Source organism: Python bivittatus, unplaced genomic scaffold (assembly GCF_059951505.1).
Source record: "Python bivittatus isolate LINGU-HERP-01145 unplaced genomic scaffold, Pbiv_v1 ctg000670_np1212, whole genome shotgun sequence".
Taxonomy (NCBI): domain Eukaryota; kingdom Metazoa; phylum Chordata; class Lepidosauria; order Squamata; family Pythonidae; genus Python; species Python bivittatus.
Genome location: NW_028277094.1, coordinates 6988917 through 7011650, shown reverse-complemented (window position 1 = coordinate 7011650; position 22734 = coordinate 6988917). Strand labels below are relative to the sequence as shown.

The 22734-nt window shown below is 41.2% G+C and overlaps 1 protein-coding gene across 1 annotated transcript in view; it reads left to right on the top strand.

Annotated features, from left to right (window-relative positions):
- GRIA3 (glutamate ionotropic receptor AMPA type subunit 3) overlaps positions 1–13634 on the top strand; it is a 135594-nt gene extending 121960 nt beyond the window's left edge. The window contains exons 15-16 of the mRNA XM_088151613.1: positions 8036–8283; positions 12929–13634. Of these exons, the coding sequence (XP_088007739.1) occupies positions 8036–8281 (246 nt within the window). The 3' untranslated portion in view covers positions 8282–8283; positions 12929–13634. The remainder of the gene's footprint in view (positions 1–8035; positions 8284–12928) is intronic.
- Positions 13635–22734: the final 9100 nt, after the last annotated feature.

The following is a 22734-nucleotide window of genomic DNA, read 5'->3' as shown; positions in this document are numbered from 1 at the left end:
AAATTCATCTGAATTAGTAGCCATCCCCATCCCTTCTGTCAGTAAGTTCCACAGTTTAAATTAAGGACCAAGAAAATATCTTTGATCAGTCTAGTCCACCATTTGGTGTCATACAGCGGCCAACTGCGTGCATTCAGGAAGCTCAGAAACACGGGTGGCTTTATCAATTGCTCCTTGTTACTTACTCATGGCTGTGCATCCTTCTGCATCCATCTGGCTTACTATGTATATTAATCTAAAGTTCTGCACCCAAAAAGCATAACTTTAGATCCATATATATAGTACATTGACACTACATTCAAGACATCCAAGAGTACAGTATGGATCAAAAGCTAAATTTACACACTGGGAAGAAAACAAACAAATGTGTTCCATTGCAAAGAAGGAAACTCATTGCAGGAACAAATACATTAATGGGAAATGGAACCGAACTATTGAGAATGATGCTCCAGGAACTGCAGCTCTTCTCTAGCTCATTTTTCTTACATTAGAAAAGCACCGACGACTAATCACAGATATGAAACGCTACACCATTCAATTTAAAACTCAGCAGACTAATTGAGATTTCTTCTTTCAGGAGATTGAATGCTGATGAATGACTGCATTCAACTTCTGTCTTTGAAAACTGCTCGTGAAAAGGAAGTGAATAAGCCATCAGCAGCCCACATTTGCATTCGCTAGGCCCCCCCTCCTCACTAAGGATGGAAATACAAAGTAACATCTGTTTCAAAAATTCACAGGGTGCCCACGTGTCATCAAATGCCAGCACCTCGATACAACTTCAGATCATCACCCCAAGGTTGCTGCTGCCACTCAGGAAGGATGGGAAAAAAACAGCATTGTTTTTCCTTGTGCTTAATTTAAAACAAAACAGAAGGAAACCCAAGCCATAAGAATGTAGGAAGAGCCAGGTACATCCAGAAAGTTCACCAGCATGAACAGGAGGGCAATAACCCTGCCGCTGTGAAGTCTTTTATGAAGTAATGTTTGGAAGTTAGTTCAGTGCAGTAGCAAATTGAGAAGAAACAGCCTGCAAAAGACAATATTGGAACCTGACTGCCCTATAGCTGTGAGAGATGAAGAGCTGTCAGGAAAAAGAAGAAGAACCCCCCCCCCCCAGCTTAATTCAACCCTGGAAGCATAGTATAGCACCCTAGGATTTTAACCAAGAACTTTTATGAATCTGCTGGTTGGGTTTTTCCCAACTTTTTTCCCTCTTAAAGCCACACGAACAAACAAGATCCAAACCTGTTTCCAACCCTGTTCAACATAACCAGCACTCCTCTGTGTCAGACCCAACTCATCAGTGTTAGCATCTTCTTGTCATCCTGATCAGACTTTCATTTTCCTGGGATTGCAAAATAAGGCTTGATCATTGAGCTGGTCCAGAAAATCTCAAGAAGAGCAAAAGCTTGCATTAAACATTTCTTACAGATGAGCGAGTTTCAAAATTCTGAGCTTTGAATGGAAGGACCATCTGTCTTCTTCTCAGTAGAAATGAATCTGTATTTCATCAGATTAGAACATAAGAATCTTCTCTTATTTTGATGGGAGAGAAATAGGTATGGATGGGAATCATCCTTAACTCTGAGGATTCTGTCTGATTCAATGGGAAATGGGCACCTTTACAAGACCTTGCTTCTTGCTCTTTGCATGTTAGATTTTTTAACATCCATTTTACAAAACTAAGTAAATTAACTAAAATAGGAGTGTGTTTCAGAATTCAAGAGGGGTTGGCCATTGGCTAGGGGTTTTTTTTGTTTTTGTTTTAAAGCTTAATTTTGGTCTGTAATTAATTTCTTCAGCTAAAAGCCCAACAAAATTGGAATGATATCATTTGTTGTTGACATCCAACCTAGGCATATGAAGGAAGGAATGTTACAGCCAACCTAAACAACAAAAAGCATCTATATTTTCCTAAGGGGGGGTTGTAAACTAGGAGCACATGCTTTGCATACCAAGCATCTTAGTTCAATCCCCTTTGAATCAGGTAGCAGAAGGAAAAAAAGCTCTCTCTGCCAGAATAAATCAAGAATAGACAGATTTTGTGGGAAGGTGGACATATCGAGAAGTTTTTTGAAAATGTGAAGGCTCTGGCAGAAGAAATTGCCAGGAAGGGGGGATGAGGAATTTAACCACCTTTATCATGTGGTTGCCAAATACTGATTTGCCAAGAGACAAGCTAGTGAGAGGGTTTCCAACCATGTCTTCTACTATCCCAGCTTATCTTTGTCTTTTGGAGAAGGAGAAGGACATGGCCATCTGTGTGACACAACCCCAGGCCCGAGATTTCTTCTGTCAAGACTAAAGATTGCATGGAAGATGTCAGCCTTGTGAGGTAGTCCGGACAAGAAGCACACCCAGGAGTACTAGCTCTGTCATCATTGTAAAGTTTTGTTAACAGAATCTTGCAAGTCTGAAAGTATGTGACTCGCCCTTTGCCTTCACAGTTCAAGAAACTAGGGAGGGTCCCTTCTGAGATGTTTGCCATGCCCCCATTCCTTCTGCAGGCTCAGCTGCTTCTTATCTGGCCCTTGCCTAGTCTGTGGCTCTTCCTCCTGTCTCCCAAGGTCATTCCCACATGCCATTACATCAGGGCCCTGCAGTGTCAAGTGTTAATTGCTTGCAGACAGTTGATGTTGCCTAAAGATTTGAATTTTACTGAAACTATCCTGAAATCGCTACAAGGCTGACCCTGCTTTTTGGCTCAGTGATGCAGCACTCAGGCGGTAAGTTATAAAAGACAGCAGGATGATGTGAAAGAGAGCAGCCTTCTAGTTCTCTCATTCTACAGTTCTATGATGGTTTCCACCAGATACAGAGAGATGGTTGAATTATCTGCTTCTTGGCCAGCCTCAAATGCTATGCATGTAATATTGTTGGAAGGTTGGGAGGCACAATTTTCTGTCTCGCTTTGATAGCAAAGCATGTCAGATTGGCTTGAAGAATAGGAGGGTGCACAGCATTTCATTTCATGGAAGGCTGCTGCTGAATATTTTCAACTGATGGTAACATATTGTAAGCAGTTCTGCCTTTCAAGGATACCGTTAGCCAAAAAGGCAGCCCTGTCTCTGGATTTTTAAATCGGTGTTGGGAATCCTTGAGCAGAATAAATAAATACAGCTTATTGTTGGTGGAATTAAAGCAATGTGGACAAGCAGAGGTGTGGAGTGGTTGGATAACGATGCTGGAACTAAAGCTGGTTTGTTGCCAATGTACCTCGGAGTAGTTCCATATTTCTTCCCATTTGGCTTAGCATGTCATGTGAACTTGGCCATTGGGAGTTGTAAATCATACGAACCTGTTGATTGGTGCTTGCTAAGTAAACCATGGTTGAATAAACCCCAAAAGCTTCCTAAAGGCATTTGTACTACTAGACTGATGCGGGTGCAAAATGTGAGGAAACAGCTACCATCTTTGTGATGTACGTTTTAGGGCACAGATTGATCTAAGGGGGTTTATGGCATCTGAACGTAATGCAAAGGCCAGACTATGGATTTGGATGATCTTAGAAACTCAGAAAACCATGTGACTTTGAGCCTTGAGTTCTGCTTTGGATGGAGGATGCTGTGACTAGAAGCCACAGAAGTGGTAGAATGGATTCATGTTAACACAGGAATACATTGGGTTCCTGGATTTATTATTATTATATATATTTAAGACTCAAGGCCACTGTCCTCAGTAACTACTTCTTTACTCCCCTTTCCAGTGGGAACAAGAAATCATGACATTGTGACTATGATGGGGAATGCAACCATCTAGGGAGGTTGTCTTAAATGGGTGTGTGTGTGTGTGTGTGTGTGTGTATTGTCCCTAAACCAGAGAATAAACAAACCCAAGGAGCTGTAAGCTAATGTCTTTGTGCACCGGGAGAGAAAATGGTATTTTGATCTCTTTGGGCACTCCTGTGTAGAGAAATCTGGCTATTCTTGCCCTCCCGCTAGAATTTCTCTGCAGATAGCACGGGGGTCTAAAAGACACTTTGCCCCAGCAAGCCTCTTTTCTTCTTTCTGTTAGTTCAATAAGACAGCCTTTGAGGATAAAGTTTTCTTTTCCTTCTAAGAAAAGCTACTACAAGCTGACTAACGGTATCCATCGCGAAAGCAAAACACCAAACGGGGAAATTGGAGCCCACGCTTTCCACGGAACGGAACGGATTTAACAGCAGGTGCCGATTACTCAAAGCGATATGGGCAGGACCTGGTGATCGAGTGGTGTTCTAGAAGTTTAAACTTTCTTTAAAGGGGTTTGATCCAGTTTGCCTGCAGTGCGAGCTAAATATGCCTATATATACAGCTAGAGATCTAGAGATTATGTCTTTGACGTTTGCGGCCAGGAACCCTGCTTTATCGCTTTGTATAGTTTGAAAGTAGTTTAAAGCTTGAATAACATAAAATAACATAATATAATGTTATTTATGTTATTTCCCACGTAAAGAACTCCTGTAAACCTTGCAGTATTGAAACTCAGTGAACAAGGCATCTTAGACAAGCTGAAAAACAAATGGTGGTACGATAAAGGTGAATGTGGTGCGAAGGATTCCGGAAGCAAGGTCAGTTTGCTGAAGGATTTTCTGTAATCGCTTTTTTTTTTAATTATTATTTTTGAACCCCCCCCCCATTTTATTTCTCCCCAAAGTTAACTCTTTATCTTCCGAAGGTTAAGCAGTGAACTATTTTTATATAGAAAAGGAGAAGTCCATTGAAGGATTTGCCAAAGGGATAGTCTGACTCTTTTTCCTTTGCAATAACCTGTCCTCCCCCCTCTTTTTTTTTTTACATTTGATGCAACTTTGTTCTTTCTTTCCTCTCTCGCTCTTTTTAAAATCAAGGGTTTTTGGGGTTTTTTTGTCCTTGAAATTGGCCAAAGTCACTCAATATAAATAATCTCCAGTGGCTTCTCCGCTTTGCACAGATAAATATGCATCGAGAGAAAAGTTTGCTGTTGAATTCCTCTTTGATTGTGATCTTTAGTTGCTCTAAATTTGCAAAAGGCAGAGAGTTCCCTAGAAATTTTTTGTAACTTCTTTCTGAATACAGTGATGGGGAAAAGAAACAAACCAAGGGACACGTGAGGGCTAAAGATGAATCTTTTTGAGTGGATCCTTTAAAAAGCATAAAACACCCCCTTCCCCCCCCCCCCCCAGAAAGACTTGGAGGGTTTTTACAATCTAGTAGTCCATTGCCTCGTTGCAAATTCATTCGATAAATTTTAACTCTCTTTATCTTCTGACGGTTAAGCAGTGAACTATTTTTATATACAAAAGGAGAAGTCCATTGAAGAATTAGCCAAAGAAATATTCCGACTTCCTTTTCTTTTTCTTTGCAATAACTTGTCCCCCTCCTCTTTTTTTGCGTATAATGCGACTTCTTTGTTTCCTCTCTCTTTTTAAAATCAAGAGGATTTTTTTTGTTCTTGAAATTGGCCAAAGTCACTAGATATAAATAATCTCCAGTGGCTTCTCCCTTTTGCACAGATAAATAGGCATCGAGAGAGAAATTGCCTTTGGTCGTAATCTTTATCTTCTCCAAATTTACAAAAGGCACAGAGTTCCCTAGAATTTTTGTAACTTCTTTCTGGATACAGTGATGGGCGGGGGGGGACAAACCAAGAGACACATGGGGGCTAAAGATGAGTATTTTTGAGAGGATAAGCATTTAATTATATCATAAAACATCCCTTATTTTTTTTAAAGAAGGACTTGGAGGGTTTTTTAAATCGAATATTACATTGTTTGATTGCAAATTCATTCCATAAATGTTAGCCATTTGGTTTTTTTTAATGATTATTCATCAAACCATTTTGCTACTGTATTGCCACATTCCATACCAAAAACTTTTGCGACCTCTCACTTTGATTTCCTTTTTTATGGTACGGCTTTCAGCTTATTGACACCCAAATTATGTTGCGGGGGCGATGGTGTGAAGCAACCCTGGGCCGGCTTCTCTTGTGGAACTGCCTTACGCTTGGCGTGTATGTTCCATGCGCAGAAGGAAACCCGGGGCTTCGATTCCCAGTTTTCTTTTTTTTTTTTATTTGAAAGGAAGCATTCTGCTTACTTGTTGTGATGCAACATGGAGATGTATTTAATGGAACAATTTCCAACCCTCCCCCAATTATCCAAATCACATTTTGGATGCACTTTTCAAGGCACAAACCACAGTTTGATGTCCAGTTCCTGTTGTAAACGAATAGGAACGGCATGTCTATATTTTTATTGGTGCCTTTATTAAAAAAAAAGAAGAAAAAAGACTGTGGTCATTTTCATAACCAGCATTCTTAGGAGTTTTTCAGAAGGGTTCATCCCCTGGCCCTCCTGAAGTCAAGAGAAATGCATTGGTTTCAGGAGGGCTAGGATATAGCCTTTTAAATTTAAGTTGAATTTTGGGCCGATGGATGTTTTAATGCACCATTGCAGGATCAGCCTCTTCGTAACTCAAATTTTAAATGTAATCAGCAAGAACTTAAAATTCTATGAAGACAGTCATACCCAGGCTTCTCAACATGGTTTTGTCTTTCTCCGGCTACAATTGATATATTTGGGGAAAGATCATTAGGGGATTCGATCTGAGGAGCTTATTCGATAGACCTATTGCAAAAACTACTGCTACGACTGTTATTCTTATGGTAAGCTGAGGCTTAACCTGCAACTTTTGAAAAGCACCAGTTTTCTGTAATATCTGCCAGATTGGTCTGGAATCCAGATTGACATCAACCACTCAGGCCTTGCCTACATAAGAGAGCTGTGTTGGTTTTAAAATGAGTCCGTTGTGAAGCTGGGTCACGCCCCTTGTGCGGACAGTGCTTTTGGGGTTATAGATTTTTTTAAGCACGGAAGAACCCACGGCTTCTCTTCATTGCCCTCTTCTGTGCACTAAATTGGATTTTGCAGTCCACCGGTTGTCTGATTTGGTGGACTCCGTCCTGCAACGTTAAAGTTGTTAGGTGCTTCATGTGGGCTGACCAAGTAGGCTTTTGACCCGCGTCAAGAGATTCACTCTTTGAAGTCCAAAAGGGCTCTGTCCACCTTGGGACCTGAATCAGTTTGACTGAGTTTTGAATTCATACTCAGTGGCACCAGCACAACTTTCTCATGTTGACAAGCCTTCTGATTTTCTTTGTGTCACAGCTCAAACTATAAGGAGTCAAAATAACTGAGAACCAAGGGATTTGGTAAATCCAATCCAGCAGCAAAATGGTTACAATGACGTTTCAGACAAAAAAAATGAGTTATTTTTCCCTTTCTGCCTTAAGGATACAGCTTAGAGCAGGGTTTTTCAATGCTGGAAACTTTCAGATGGGTGGGCTTCAACTCCCAGAATTCCCCAGCCAGCAAGGCTGGCTGGGGAATTCTGGGAGTTGAAGTCCACCCATCTGAAAGCTGCCAAGATTGAGAAACATTGGCTTCGAGAGTAGAAATTCTTTTTATTTTTTGCTGGGTTATTGTTTGTTTCTTGGTTCAACTCCCCACCCTGAAGTTCAGACTGAAATTAGCATTGGTTAGCTCAGCCTGAAAGTAACTGACCAGCTTCTTACAACATGGCTATTGGTATATCAACAACAAAGTCCTTTGTCTCTTCTTTTTTTTTTCTTCTTTTTTTTTTTAGAAAAAAATCTCTAAATTCACCCTGCTTTGTTCAGCCCCACTCCAGTGGGAAAATCTGACAAATTCCAAGGAATGGTTAGATTATACAGTCATATTCACCATAACAACTGTGGCACATGGTTAATAGCACAGAGCTAATGTTCTGTCATGGTGCATAATTAGCACTAAAGGAATGATGGGGGACATAAAAACTTTCTTTTCTGGGTGTATTCCTCTCATAAAACTTTTTCTGGGGCATGATTTGTGACATGAATCGGGCAAAAGTGTTGACAATAGTATCTGGAAAGTTGTGGGTGCAAAGAGCTTTAAGCTCTAACGTAGGAAAAGTCTTCATAGTAGTTCCCTCTTGTACTGTTGCACAGTAACACATTGTCCATCTGTCTGTCTGTTTTCCACTATAAAGCTAACCGACTGGTTCGTTTTCCTTAGGACAAGACAAGTGCGCTCAGCTTGAGCAATGTGGCGGGGGTTTTTTATATCCTCGTTGGGGGCCTCGGCCTTGCCATGACGGTGGCCTTGATAGAGTTCTGTTACAAGTCTCGAGCCGAGTCCAAACGAATGAAACTCACAAAGAACACACAAAACTTTAAGCCTGCTCCTGCACCCAATACCCAGAATTATGCTACGTACAGAGAAGGCTACAACGTGTATGGAACAGAAAGTGTAAAGATCTAGTGGTATGGATAAAGGTTGAGTAAGCAAATCCACTGGTATATGTTTGGTGTTCCTTATGTTGATGTGCTTTGGTGTTGTCTTCTCCCTCTTCGTGTGGAGTAACATTTTAGGATCTTACTTCTCAGACATTGGACACAATGTAGCTAGAAACACCATTTTTAATTCACGAAATGGATTGGATTTTTCCTTAAATCGCTTGTCAACCAACACTTGACAGAGTCTAACAAAGGAGGGGGATAATTCAAGCCATTCATACGCTTCTGTCTATTTCTGGTGGAAGGAGTTGCTGTGATAAAGCACAGTATTTAATATTAAAGTTGTATTCTTTACGTAAATGGGGTATTACCTGGAGATGGCATGATACCCCTCTCTTTCATGGTGTGACACCTTGTCCTCAGTAAATGGACATAGGTTATTTATTTATTTCTTGAAAATGATAAACCATTTCCTCTCTTGGTTTAATTCCAAGAAATTTCAGTAATGAGCAGGAAATTCTGACCACTTGATATTTATTTATTTATTTATTTATTTATTTATTTATTTATTTATTCGGCTTGTATGCCGCCCATCTCCCCCACAGGTGACTCTGGGGGGCTCACAATAAAAAAGAAAAAATACAATTCTCTCCAAGATGGCTAAAAATTATAAATAATTAAAAAACGTATTAAAAATACCCTAAAAAACCACCTCTAATTTTGGCCCTATAAAAACCTGTAAGATGCTGGGGGGGGGGGCAACCCATCATCCCACCAGCCATCTCCACAGGTGCGGGCCCCCCTCTGGCCCCCAGGCCTTCTGGCAAAGCCAGGATTTAATACCTTTCCTGAAGGCCACGAGGGAAGGGGCACACCGGACCTCAGGAGGCAGGATGTTCCATAGGGCGGGCGCTACAGCAGAAAAGGCTCTCTGCCTAGACCCCACCAATTGAAATTCCCTGACCGGTGGGGTCTGCAACCTGCCCCTTCTGCTGGACCGAGTGGGACGGGCTGAAGTGACCAAGGCGAGGCGGTTCCTCAGATAACCTGGTCCCATGCCATGAAGGGCTTTAAAGGTGATGACCAACACCTTGAATTGGACCCAGAAACAAACCGGTAACCAATGCAGCTCGCGCAACAGCAGTGTTATATGTGCCCTCCTAGGGGCATTAAGAACTGTCCGTGCCGCTGCATTCTGCACCAGCTGTAGCTTCCGGATACTCTTCAAGGGTAGCCCCATGTAGAGCGCATTACAGTAGTCCAACCCAGAGGTGACCAGGGCATGGGTGACCGTGTGGAGGTCCCCCTGATCCAGGAAGGGGCGTAACTGCTGCACGACACGAAGTCGTGCAAAGGCCCTCCTGGCCACGACTGCCACCTGCTCTTCGAGCAGGAGTTGTGAGTCCAGGAGAACCCCTAAATTACGCACCGGGTCTGTCTGGGGTAGTGCAACCCCGTCAAGAACCAAAGATGACAAAGTCCTAGATCTTGAGGCTCCCCGTATCCACAGCCACTCCGTCTTACCAGGGTTCAGCTGAAGCCTGTTGTCCTCCATCCAGGCCCCCACAGCCTCCAGGCACCGCGAAAGGGTAGTCACAGCATCACTTAAGGCACCTGGGATGGAGATGTATAGTTGGGTATCATCAGCATGCTGATGATACCTCACTCCATGGCGCCGGATGATCTCACCCAGCGGCTTCATGTAGATATTAGATAGGAGCGGTGAAAGCACTGACCCCTGTGGCACCCCACACAGTAGGGGCCGGGGGCTGGACCTCTCGCTCCCTATCAACACTGATTGGGTTCGGCCTTGGAGAAAGGAGCTGAACCAGCACAGCATTGTGCCACCCAACCCCAACTCCTGCAGCCGACCCAAAAGGATACCATGGTCGATGGTATCGAAAGCCACCGAGAGGTCAAGAAGAGCAAGGATGGATGCACTCCCCCCATCCCGCTCTCACCAGAGATCATCTAAAAGTGCGACCAATGCTGTTTCTGCCCCATAACCAGGCCTTAGCTTTGGAGAGTTGAACATTAAAGAGAAAATTATGAAAAAGACTGAAGTTCGGTCCAGTTATTCAACAGAAATGCAATTATCCAGAGCAGCTTTGCATCATAAAATGAACAAGAGATTTTTTTATAGAATATCTATTTCCCTCAAATTGTGATCTTCAGCTATCACCTTGACACACTTACATCTAGTTACATAAAATCCTTAGTTTGTTTGTTGCTTTCAAGTAGAGAAAAGTCTTATATCCCCCAACAAGATTTTGAAGCTAGCAATTTAAACCCAAATTTACACTAATTTCTTAAATAACATGAAGCTGTTGCTCCTTCACCGAGTCCCCAAATCTGGGTCCTAAAGCAGCGGCTTATTTTCTTCTCATTAGTTCTGCAGCCATAAATTCAATCTGGGTACTGAACATCTTGTTGATAATATTGACCCATCCAGAAGCGGGCATAGAAAGTTATGCTGCTAATAGTTTCCCTCTGCCTTTTTAAATTACCTTATATATATGATATTCATTTGTATATATTAAAGGGAACTCTGGAGCAGCTAGGTAAATATTTTAGAGAGATCTTTCTCACGTTGTCCAACAAAAGAGAACTATAGAGGTACTGAAGAGAACTGGCCAAAGTTCTAAAGTATACTTGTTATTTAAATCATAAAAATCATACCTCTCCTTTCCATAAAGCGGAGGGCAAGAATTCTACTTTCCTTGATCAAAAGAGCAGTTTTTGTATCTTGTTTTCTATCCAGTAAGTCAGATTTATGTTGATGTCCCCGCTGGTCATTGCTACCACATAGGCCTCATGTTAGGGGAGTGATGGCTTTCAGAGAAAGTAGCTTCATTCAGACTTGGAATGTGGAGACCTATTTAAAAAAAAATCTGCTTGATTTCTCGCAGGTAGCACATGAGAACTGGAGAGCTGTCAGAAAGATTCTTCTTTTTCACCTTTGCAATTTGTATCCCAAGATTTCTCCAAGCAGGTGTTCTCCAGATGGGTGGAACTAGAACTACCATAATGCACAGCCACTGTGGTTATTGGCCATGTTGTTTTGAAGTGAATGAGAGCTGTAACCCTCTACCCATACACCAATCCATAAATGGATATTTCTGAGTTGTACAATTATCCAACACATTTGGGGGGGCCCAGCTGACCCTGGGGAAGACTGTGTTTGAACAGCAGACTCCATTTTTTATTTGGCAAGTTCTTGTTGGGACATTTACGAATTTGAAAAAAAAAAAAAAATCTTGCCATTTTGGTTTTAAGAGAGGACACTCTTGTGTCAATCCAAAAAACCGCTTGAAGATGCAGTTCTTTGGCTGCTGGTCTTAACAATGAAGGCTAAACTGGGACGTGATAGCTTGTGATTCAGTGTTGAATCCATAATGTGGTTTATATGTTTGGGCAAATTCACATGCTTTGGGAATGCAAGAATTCTATGTCGTTAACTTGGGTTGAGGTTTAGCAGTATCATGTGAATTAGATGTACAATGGTCCTTTTCTATAGAAAGGAGACCTTACTCCAGAGGATAGCTTTAGATTCATACCAGTGGTTCTGATGAGCAAGTCTCAACCAACTTAAATTCCATTGGATTCAGCAGACCTAAAGCATGACATACATAAACTGGATCCCAACCCAGTGTAATCAAGATTGCAAAACCTTAAAAGAGTTGTCCACAACAAGAGATAATTCTGCAAACATGTGAATAAGATTGCATTATTAGCATCCCCTTGATGTCTTGCTCATTTTTGTCCCATTGAGGGGACAAGTCCTTCTGAGTCCCTGGGCCTCCCACAATGCTTCTGCTTCTCCATCTGTACTGTGTAAGTAGCAGCTGACTCTTTCTCTCTCGAAAGATGCTATGCCCCAAGATGCTAATTTCAAGTATAGGAAATGAATACCTTGAGCAGCCTTTTCTGGCCAATTATTTGGTCCTACCCAGGTCCATAGCTAACCCCAAAATCTTAAGGGGGCAGCCCCAAAAAATGGGGGGAGGGGACTGCTTGTTTGAGCCAGCCTGGGCCATACCATTTAACCAGAGGAAATTAGGGGGAGGGGAAGGAAATTTAGTGGTGTGGTGTGGTGTGATGGAAGACATGAGCAGGGAAGATTCTGGAATGGAGCTTCAAGGTTGCCGGGAAGGGGAAGAGAGATTCCAGGGAAAGTGTGTGACTTTCCCACACTCAGCCCCCAGCTGGAGTGTGGGAAAGTCAAGAGAAGGAGCCTGGCCCCTCCCTAAGGGCAGCATGGTTATAGTTGCTGTTGTTGGGGATTAGAATTAGTCTGGTGAGATTGATGTCAGGTTCAGCCCAAGAACAACAGCGAGACAGTCCAGAATCAGTTCAGCTCCTTTATTAGCTTACACCCAATAGACAGAACCTCGCCAGACTAGTTCTAATCCCCAACAACAGCAACTATAACCATGCTGCCGTTAGGGAGGGGCCAGTCCCCTTCTCTTGACTTTCCCACACTCCGGCTGGGGGCTGAGAAGATGCTTTCCCTGGAACCTCTCTTCCCCCTCCCAGCAACCTTGAAGCTCCATTCCAGAATCCTCCCCGCTCATGTCTTCCATCACAGATGGTCCTCTACCTCTTCCTATGTTTGTTTCCTGAACCCTTCCTTCTATGGGACACAGCTGAGCTTTTTGTAATCTCGTTACAGGTCCAGCACTTATCATGGCTTGCAAAGGGAGGAACAACTGAGATCCCCGGTTACTTCAGTGATCCTGGTCACCTGAGCCAATTTTAGTCTCTCCTGGGTGTCGGTTTTGACACATTACTGATGATGGTGCAATGAACTTTTCATAGGATTCTTTTTTTTTTCCTTCAGTGCCTTAACAGGAGATTCTTAAGACTTTAGAAACAATGCAAACCATCAAAAATATTTTTGCTTTGCTTGAAAACAAACAAGATGTGGCAAGAAACTAGTCCGTTCAGCAGACCAATATTCATAACAGGCAGAGACAGAAAAGAAAAGACATGAAAAATATTCTTGTAAAAAAAGAAGATGAAGATGAAGAAAAGAAAAAAATATATCAGCAAGTTCAACAGAAGCCATGCTTTGATAGCACTGCACAGAAAATATGGACGACTTTTTGGGGGAAAGAAAGGGTTTTCAAGTCCCTTCTTTCTCTGCTTATTAAAATATTAAGCTGTTCCTAATACACCTCAGAATTCCACTGCTTATCTTCCTGGAACGGTCTGTTCATTGAAATTGGGGATATTGTCACACTATTTTTCTTCCATTTTATGCTTTCCAGTATCAAGGATACTCTTTTTACCATGGCTACTCTAGACCTCAGCGTTTTAAGGAAATGTGCACACAAATATATATATATATATATATATATATATATATATATATATATATATATGCATTTCATTCCAACTGTTCTATAAAAAAATCACTTTGGAGAGAGACAAGGCAGGCAGGTGTTCCAGCCATTTTATTGATCACCTACAAGTGCTTTCTTGAATAATAGTAAATCGATCCAGTAGAGCTTTGAGAGGAAGGCAACCCAAATTTCGTTCCCTGCTCTCTGTCCCCTTAGAAATGCACTTACATTAAAAACAAAGCGAAACTTGAGATCATTGAATATTGAAACCACAGGCTGGAGAGAACGATTTGGCCCTCCTCGTGCAGTTTTAGAAACCCTGCTCTGTCTTTTTTCACCTTTGTGATTTATACAGGTTAGCTCTAGCACTGTGCTCAAATGAAGCTTTGTGGCTCAGCCTTGCTTTATGAAAAAAGAAAAAGAAAAGAAAAAGACAGAATGGTACTTTAAAGGGGACCAGTTTCTGTTCTTTATTGTAATTATTCTCAGTTGCTTCCCACAGCTATTTTTTTTTAAGTCATCTTGAGTTTTATAAAGAATATAATGCATTCCAGAATTCAACACTCAAGATAGTGAGTTAGTGTTACTGCCTTACAGTTTTTCAGACGTAGCAAGTGTTCAGAATGTGAATCTGTCCAAAATCAACTTACATTGGAGGGCTCAGCAGTAGGGCGGGAGGATAGAAAATTCCAGGTTTAATCACCGGTGATGCTAATTTAAATAGCTTGAAGGTTTTCAGAGTTGGGTATGAAGATCTTGGAAAATGGCAAGCAAACTAGCGTAGGCAGAATGTGGAAAATGAATCAGTATGATCTCAAATGGCATAATGAAGCCACCTCCTTCCACTTTGTCATCCATCTACTGAATAGATAAACCACAAATAAGTTTAAAAAAAAAATCTGCGTACTAATTACCTCTAATACGACACTATGTGCAGTGTGATAGTTCTGCAGCATTTCATTTCATTAATTACATACTGGATATTAAATAAATTTAAAAATGATGATAAGACATAGATATAGATATATATATTTTCTTTAAAATTAAAAAAAAAAGAAAACATTTGAAATAAGTCACTGGAAATATATTTGATAGCTTATTCAAAGGGGAGAAAAGATCACTAATGATATATTTGATAGTTCATTATAAGGCAAAGGTTAGCCTATAGAAGTAAAGAAAATGGGGGAAACACACATTTCATTTTCACAAAAATGTAACATGGAAAAAAAAAATCTCGAGAAACATTTTTCCGGTAGAACAAGCTGGCACTCACGTTTTTACAGAGATGTTAAGCAAAAAGAAACTGCTCTTTTTCCTGAAACTGTGATTTTAAATTTCTGAATGCTATAATGTTCCAGCAAAAGGAAATGCAATGCTGTGCAAAAACATGTTGTATTTAAGTAAAAAAAAAAACAAAAACAAAAAAGGGGGGAAAAAAGTCATTTTCTTAGAAGCTGTATAAAAAGAAATGTATGTTTATCAAATGAAAATAACTTTTTCAGAGGGAAGGCTTCATGCTCGTGATCAGTTTGGTAAATGGGTTGTAATTTTTTAAAAATGTGCATGTTAATTTAAAAATGGAAAAAAAAAAAGTATCAATTGCTTAAAAAATCTGCTACTAATTTCAAGCTGTGGAGGTTCAGCAGCAACTATTCCAGAGGCATTTTTAAAACTGTTTTGGTTTTCTCTTTCCTTTTATTTGCCTTTTTTGGTTCGAAAAGTAATTTTAGGTTGTTTCTTGATCGGTTGTCAAAACTGCACTTCATGAACAGAAGAAAACAAAAGATAAAAAAAACGTGACAACAACTTGCCAAATGAACTCATGGCTGTCAAGTGTAAACTGCATGCGTGGGCATCAATTCCTGAGCCTCATTTGAATGAGGCATTGTACAAAGAGTTTTAATACATTTTGTAAATAAAATTGTAAAGGAAAGGTTTTTCTTTAAAAAATCCAAAAAAAAAACAAAAACCCCAACCCAGCTCATTTCTGCAATTTTTAATTTGAGCAGACGTTCAGAGGAATGGTTGGGTGTCGGAAGATTCCTCACCAATTTTATCCATGCAAGGGTGTTGTTCCTTTTGAAAAGAATGTCTAGCCTAAAATGCATTGGGTGCGTTTGTGGGAGGGCAGAGGTGCCCACATGCCAAGTGTGCGTGTCAATTAAGCCAACAGTGGCTTTTTTAAAACATGCAAACATGCAAATGACTCACCGTTGCTTAGTATAACTTCACTGAAGGCAGTTGTGTTCAAAGGAGCTCTTGTGCCCTACCCAAACTTTGGAATTGCTTGTGCAAGTCCATTGCTACAGACCAAGAAGGTAGGAAAGCAATCATGAGGTCATTTTAGCCCGGGGCATGGAGGTAGGGGTGAGGTACAATGACATGCAGGTCATGACACCATCATGCAAAACGTCACAACTTAGGTACTTGGTTGGAGGTGGTGATGCAATGACCTAATTGTGTAATTTGCAGGATGGCATCATGATCTGAGTGTCATTTTGATTTTATTGTGGGTTGTTATGGATAGCTGAGCATGAAATAGCTAAGTCATACCAACTGTAGAAGAAGCTGGAATCAGACCTCCATTGCAGCTGCCGTGGACAGGTTGGTCAGCCTTTGCTTTCTGCAAAGACTGTGGAAGAGGACTATCTGAGCAAACAGTAGAATTAGCAGAAGCTGGGATCTGGTGCAGGAAGCAAGTAGGACAAGCATAGGAATTGCACTGGAAGGTAGTCAAACACCAATTGTACCATAAATGGGGATCGTGCCCCCCAGCTGTCTCAGATGCGGTATGTGAAAGATGCCACCATTGTATTGACAACTATGATGGACTTTGGGGTGTGGATATGTGGGGATACAATGGAAGCAAATTGTCCTGGCCCCATATCCCCCACATCCTACAGAGTGGGGGGATATGGGTATTATAGTGTAAAGTGTATTAAATACTACTTGGTATTTAATACAATCAGATGCATACACTTTTTTTTTCATTCCAGCTTGCCATTAAAATGAAATCTTGAGTTATTTCAATGGAGTTGGTGTGGTGAGTTGGTTCCTCCCCCTGCTCTGGGACTCAAACTGGTGGTCTCTGAGCCTGTCTCTTGGCTCAAACTGCTTCATGGGGTTATTAGGAAAAAGTGGAAAACTATAGCCCATCCAGGCCAACTCATGCTCAAGAGGAAAGATCAGTTGAGCACATATTTTGGGCTTCACACAATTCTGGAAATATCAACATGGGATATAGAGGAGGAAGGAGATGGGATACACAAATGAACACTGTGGTCCCGCATCTCTCAAGAAGGCCCTGTTTTTCATATGGTATGGGAGAATCTCCATTTTGCCTATCTCAGGCATAAAATGGCATGCATTAGCCATGCCCAGCCCTTTTTTTTGGTCCCTTGAATTTGCCAAATCCTCTTAAAGCTGCCTCAAGCTGGAGCCATCATCACATATAGACCCGCTCTGGCTATTCCACAGAGAACATTTGCATGCAGTCTGTCCCTCTTCCCTTATAAGATACTCTTCTCCTTTTCTTCATCCTCTTGGCCTTGCAGAATTTCCCTGCTAAAATGTAGATGAGAGCTGACTAGCTCCTTTGTTCTTCAAGAATGGAGAATGACTGAATCGTCTCGCTACGGCAATGAAATGGGATGGAAATGTTTCAGCTGTTGCATTTAATTTATCTGGGGAGGAGGTCAAGGCTGCAGGGAATGGGGCATATCCCCTATCATATCTTTTCACCTGGGCTGGAGCAGATTTTCTGTTTTCGCCTGGATTTTGAAGAAGTTTTTTTGGAGAGAGAGGGGATCTCTTTCTCTTCTTACTTTTAATGATGCTGTGGTTTATTTTGACCCATTGAGGAGTAGTTTTAGTTTCCCCTGAGTACTCCAGAACGTAAAAACAACCCATGATATAGCTTGCCTGAGATAAAGCAGCATGAGTGTTAAGATGCGTAGTTCCCCAAAACATGGGTGTCTTTGCGGGGACAAGGGAGGGCAAGTGACATCATATCTATCAGGATCTCATCATGCAAATGCCACAAAGCATAACATTTTCGTCATCATGTGATGACACCATGGTGCATGATATTACGGTGGCTTCTACAAGATGCCTGTGCCCAAAACTATTATGGTTATTGTGGCTAAGAGGCTGAAAACCTCATAAGCAGCTCCTTGCTTTGCATTCTTGAAAAAATATAACAAAGCCATTGGGCTTATTTTAATATTCCCAACACACTTGGCCTAAGGCAGTTTTTTCATTGGGTTCAGTGATGGATCCTGCTTTACAAACACAGAACCCAGCAAGCAGAGGAGGAAATAGAATCTCTAGCAATGGAATAAAACAGAGCAGAACAAGGGTTTTTCAAGCTAGGGTCTTCTAGACATCGTGGACTGTAATGCTAATCCTTCTTCAATTGGTGATGCTGGTTGGTGTGATAGAAATTACAAGCCAAAAGCTCTGAGCTTGATGACCCAATGGAAACTAACTTCGTCCAGGGCAGCTTCTCAAGTCAGGTCAGAGTCATAGATCAGTGGCAAAGAACTAAGACCTCAGCTTTAAACCCTGATCGAGTAGAGTTGGGGACCTGGAGATCTTCTCCCAGCATGACTAAGAATAATGAACCAGGAAAAGGCAGTTTCCTAAATTCCTATGACTCAAGTCAAAATGCTCTTAGCCACCTCCAGCATGTATTCAAGTAGCTGAAGGGAACAACCTTTATAGGAAGACCCAAGCATCTCTAGGTAGGGTTGGAAAAGCTCTGCTCTTAAGACTGGGAGAGTCCCAGATATCTGGACTGGCCTCTGGATCAGATAGTTAAAAAAAAACAAAAACTCTGGGTACAAGGCTTAAGTGGAGGCTGCTTGTGTATTGAACTTTTAGGTAGCTCTTCAGGTGTTGACAAGCAAATCCTGAGTTTTGGTTGTAAAAAAATTCTTGGCTGAATTATTTTGCAGCAGATGTGATGAGGCCTCTTGGTGGGCAGATTATGATGAGAAGAGTTCTCCAAAGGTAGACATTCAAAAAGCCCTGCTCAGAGATAAAATCTGAGTAATGTGCATTCCTTGACATTTGTCAGCTAGCTACAGTCAGCTGTGCACAACATAATGAATCTATTTATGTCTTGACTCTCCCACACAAAATATATTGTATGCAGGAACGCCTGTTAGGGGATAAAATTATATTCCTTGTTAGCAACTTCATTTCATGCTTAAAATTAAGTTGGGCTTAGGTGGGTGTGTTGGCTATTTTCCACATTTCTCTGAGCAGAAATCTCCTTTCTTTTTTGCTTTTCTTATTCTCCAGACCCAATACAAAAACATGGAAGAAACCAGCGAGCAGAACTGACCGTGGGTCTGTTGACATATAGTCTAACCACCTGAAGCACATGTCAAAATCTCCAGCATGCCACTGAGAAGGGGGCTGTTAATTTGTGGACAATTCACACTGAGCAGCAATAGCTGCGTGAACGGGACTGTAATGACAATAAATAAAGTCTTGACTACACAAGATGCTTGTGTAGAGAGATCCCAGCTGCCCTGAGAAATAAGGAAAACTGGCTGAAAGAGAATCAGTTGGCCAAAAAGAGATGCAAAGGTCATACTGTGGTTGACTCAAGGGATTTCCAGAGAAGAGGGTCCTACGCTTTGAGCAAAGAACAGTGATGATTAGGTACACAAGTCTGTACAAATCCAATCCATTTTACTGGTTCCATTAGTAAATTCCAATCATTTCAGAGTTTTGTTTTAAAGGACTTAAAAAAAAATAATCACAATAAACTCAACTTCTGGAAATAAAAGACACAGAATAAGAACAGTTTATGAGTGGCAGAAACATGTCTTGATAAATATGATCACTGAGCCTTATCTTAAAATCAACTCTTCCAATCCCAAAATGCCAACTGTTAGAAGGAAGCGATTAAGCTTAAAGTGTTCTTCGTAGGTAGGTAGTTTCCTTTTCATGTCATCCAATACCAAATAACATTTCAAACACCACTGGTTGTAAACACTCAGAGAAGAACTGGTGTGATGTGTTGTGCAAAGTTTTATTTTTAATCATGGTTTGTTGGCAAAGCCAAGGTGGGTTGATTTGTATGCTAGGGCTCCGAACCCCTAGATTAAGGTTGATCAATAACAACAGCTGGCTTTGCTTTACATATCATATTGACCCCATTCACGCTATGCGATTTCAAGACACCCCTTCAGGCACAGAATAACACTCCTTAGATATAATCACCCAGGGGTATCATACAGAGGAAGGCCAAAACTTGTTCTCTAGCATCCCAGAGAATAGGCTGAAAAATGATAGTCTTAAATTGCAGCATTCCTAGCTGAATGCTAGGAAAAAATTGTATTGGTAAGAGCAGATTGACAGTGGGATCAGTGAATGAGGAAGGTGGTAAGCAGCCCATCATTCTTCAAGAAGACACGGGACCACCATCTGCTGGACATGCTGAAGTCCGAATTCATACACTGAGCAAGGTTCAGTCTAAATGGATCCTCTAGGATTCTGTGGCTTTATGCAATGTGTAAAGCAAGTCAGATTTCAGTGGTATTCAGTATTCAGAGTAATATTTCTCAGTTTCCATTTATTCATTTAGATGGTTGTCATCATCTAAACATGCACACCCTGAGAGAAGCTCAAAAACACAAAACCACCAGAACCTTCCATTTCAGATGAGCATTAACATGCTTAGGTTCCTACACCAGATCTGTTCTCATAGCACACGGTGCAAGCTGAACAGCTAAACTTTAACCTAGCTTGTGGTCTGATTATACTCATGGTTTATGGTTCTATGTGCCATCCAAACCCACCCAAACTGGAGTAATGAGTAAAGCCCACCTAGTTAACCCTGGATAAGATGGTTGTGCAAATATAACGTTTCAGCTGTTGCAAAGAATGGGCTGAAGTCTCTGGCAACTCATCATTCTTCAGCTGAACCAACAGTCTTGTTGTTCGTTGCCCTTCAGTTATACCTGCAAATGGAGATGCCTGATGCAGAGGGACAGAGCAACTGCAAAATGCCATTTTTGCATTGAGTTTGCATTCACTGGTTCAGGAGCAAAGTAATTCTGCAACTGACATTAACGCCCTCCTCTGAATTGGAAATCTTTCTGCTATAAATCATTTTTTTAAAAAAAAAAGATGCTTACCTATCTGTTTCAGGCCTTGATTCTCATCCATAAAGTTACGCTGACATACGCAAACCGTTGCTGACGTCAATACTATTTAATGTCATAATTCTGCTTAGGTAAGCTGAAAGCCTTTCTCTATACTCTGCTTAAGAGGAGGGGGAACCCAAATCCTCGCCATCACAGACAGAGTGAATTCCAAATCACCAGTAATTCCAGATTTCTTTTTAAAGCCCCCTTTGAACACGATCAGAAGATCATTATGCAAAATAATGTTCCTGCCTCCAAATTCTTTTAGGCTAAATGATCCTACTTTGGGCACATTATGCAAAGACCCAGCTCTCTGGAAAAGGCTCTCATGCTGGGAAAGGTGGAGGGAAAGAGAAGAAGAGGACGACCAGCAGCAAGATGGAGGGACTCAGTTGCAGTAGTGATGGGGGCACCATTGGAAGACCAGGGTTAGGGACAGATCATCATGGAGAAAACCAACCTATGTGGTTGATAGGAGTTGAAAATGACTTGATGGCACATAATCAATCAATTAATTAATCTTCAAGTTCTGTAGAACGTTTCAACAGGTTAAGGGGTACTCGAGCAGGAAGAAAGAACTGATTTTGATACCACAAAATCTTCATTTGCTTATCAATTGTTTTAGCATGACCACAACCACAAACAAACAAACTACATGGCTGATGTGGGTCCTCCGGGCTGTGTGGCCGTGTTCTGGAAGTTTTGGTTCCTAACGTTTTGCCAGCATCTGTGACCGGCATCTTCAGAGGACAGGACAGTTCAGAGGACACGGCCACACAGCCCGGAAGACCCACATCAGCCATCGTATTCCTGCGGTGAAAGCCTTCGACAATACATCAAACAAACTACATGTTTAGCTTAGTGTGTTGAACCCAGCTGATGTGCTTAAATTATAATTGGATATGTTGAGTAAACCCAGAATATTGGGTGAATTAGTAAATCATTAGTAAATCATCAGTAATATAACTATAAGCCGAATCTGCAAATTGCTCTAAAACCAAATGTAGCCTGCCATGTTATGGAAACCTAGCCAATTGAAGCTTATTCAATAAATGATAGTTAAACTAGGTCACGGTTTTATATTGGGATGAAGAAGAAAGTAGCAGACATTTAAATCAGGCTTTATCTGTAATGGTTCCAGGTTGTGCCCAGAAAGTCATCTCGGATTCTCCATTTTCACAAATATAAAATGCACCCATTAACTCAGAACTGGCTTCATCTTTTAGTAAAGTAAACAGGTTCCCCAATAGGTGGGAAACAGAAATAGAGACAAACCAGGCAAATTAGCTTGGAGTAATCTCATTCCATCCAGGGTCTCCTGCATAACCCAATGATTTCATTAATCTAAATGAACCCAGAGTTCAGCTTCTTGGGATCTGCTGGGTTCTGTTTATTTCTATTTTTTACTGGAATTTTGAGATCTACCAGCCTAAGATCTCCAAACATTTTGAAAGTATTTTCAACTGGCAATATCAAAAAGCTTCTTAGATGGGAACCAAAAAACCAATTAGAACATTATTTAATTATCCTGATAATGACTCATATCAAGACATAGCATTGGTGTCCTCCCCATCCAAGGCTGAGAAACAAGCAGCAAAAGGCCTATTACTATGTAAGGGTAAGAGAAAGAGACCCTGGATTTAAATTCTGGGTTGGTTCTAAATAGGGGGCTTGATTCTGCATGAACTGATCTTCTGCATGATTAAGTCTTCTTGGAGTTGCAATAAATGCAACTTGTTTATCTAAGTTCATGTTTCTCAACCTTGGCAACTTTAAGCTGTATGGACTTCAACTCCCAGAATTCTCCAGCCACCATGCTGGCTGGAGAATTCTGGGAGTTGAAGTCCATACAGCTTAAAGTTGCCAAGGTTGAGAAACACTAATCTAAGGGCTCACCTTGACGCTTCACTGCTAATGCTTGAGTTGCAAGCCTTTGGTGAAACCCAAGAGCTGAATAGCTTCTCAGCAAAACA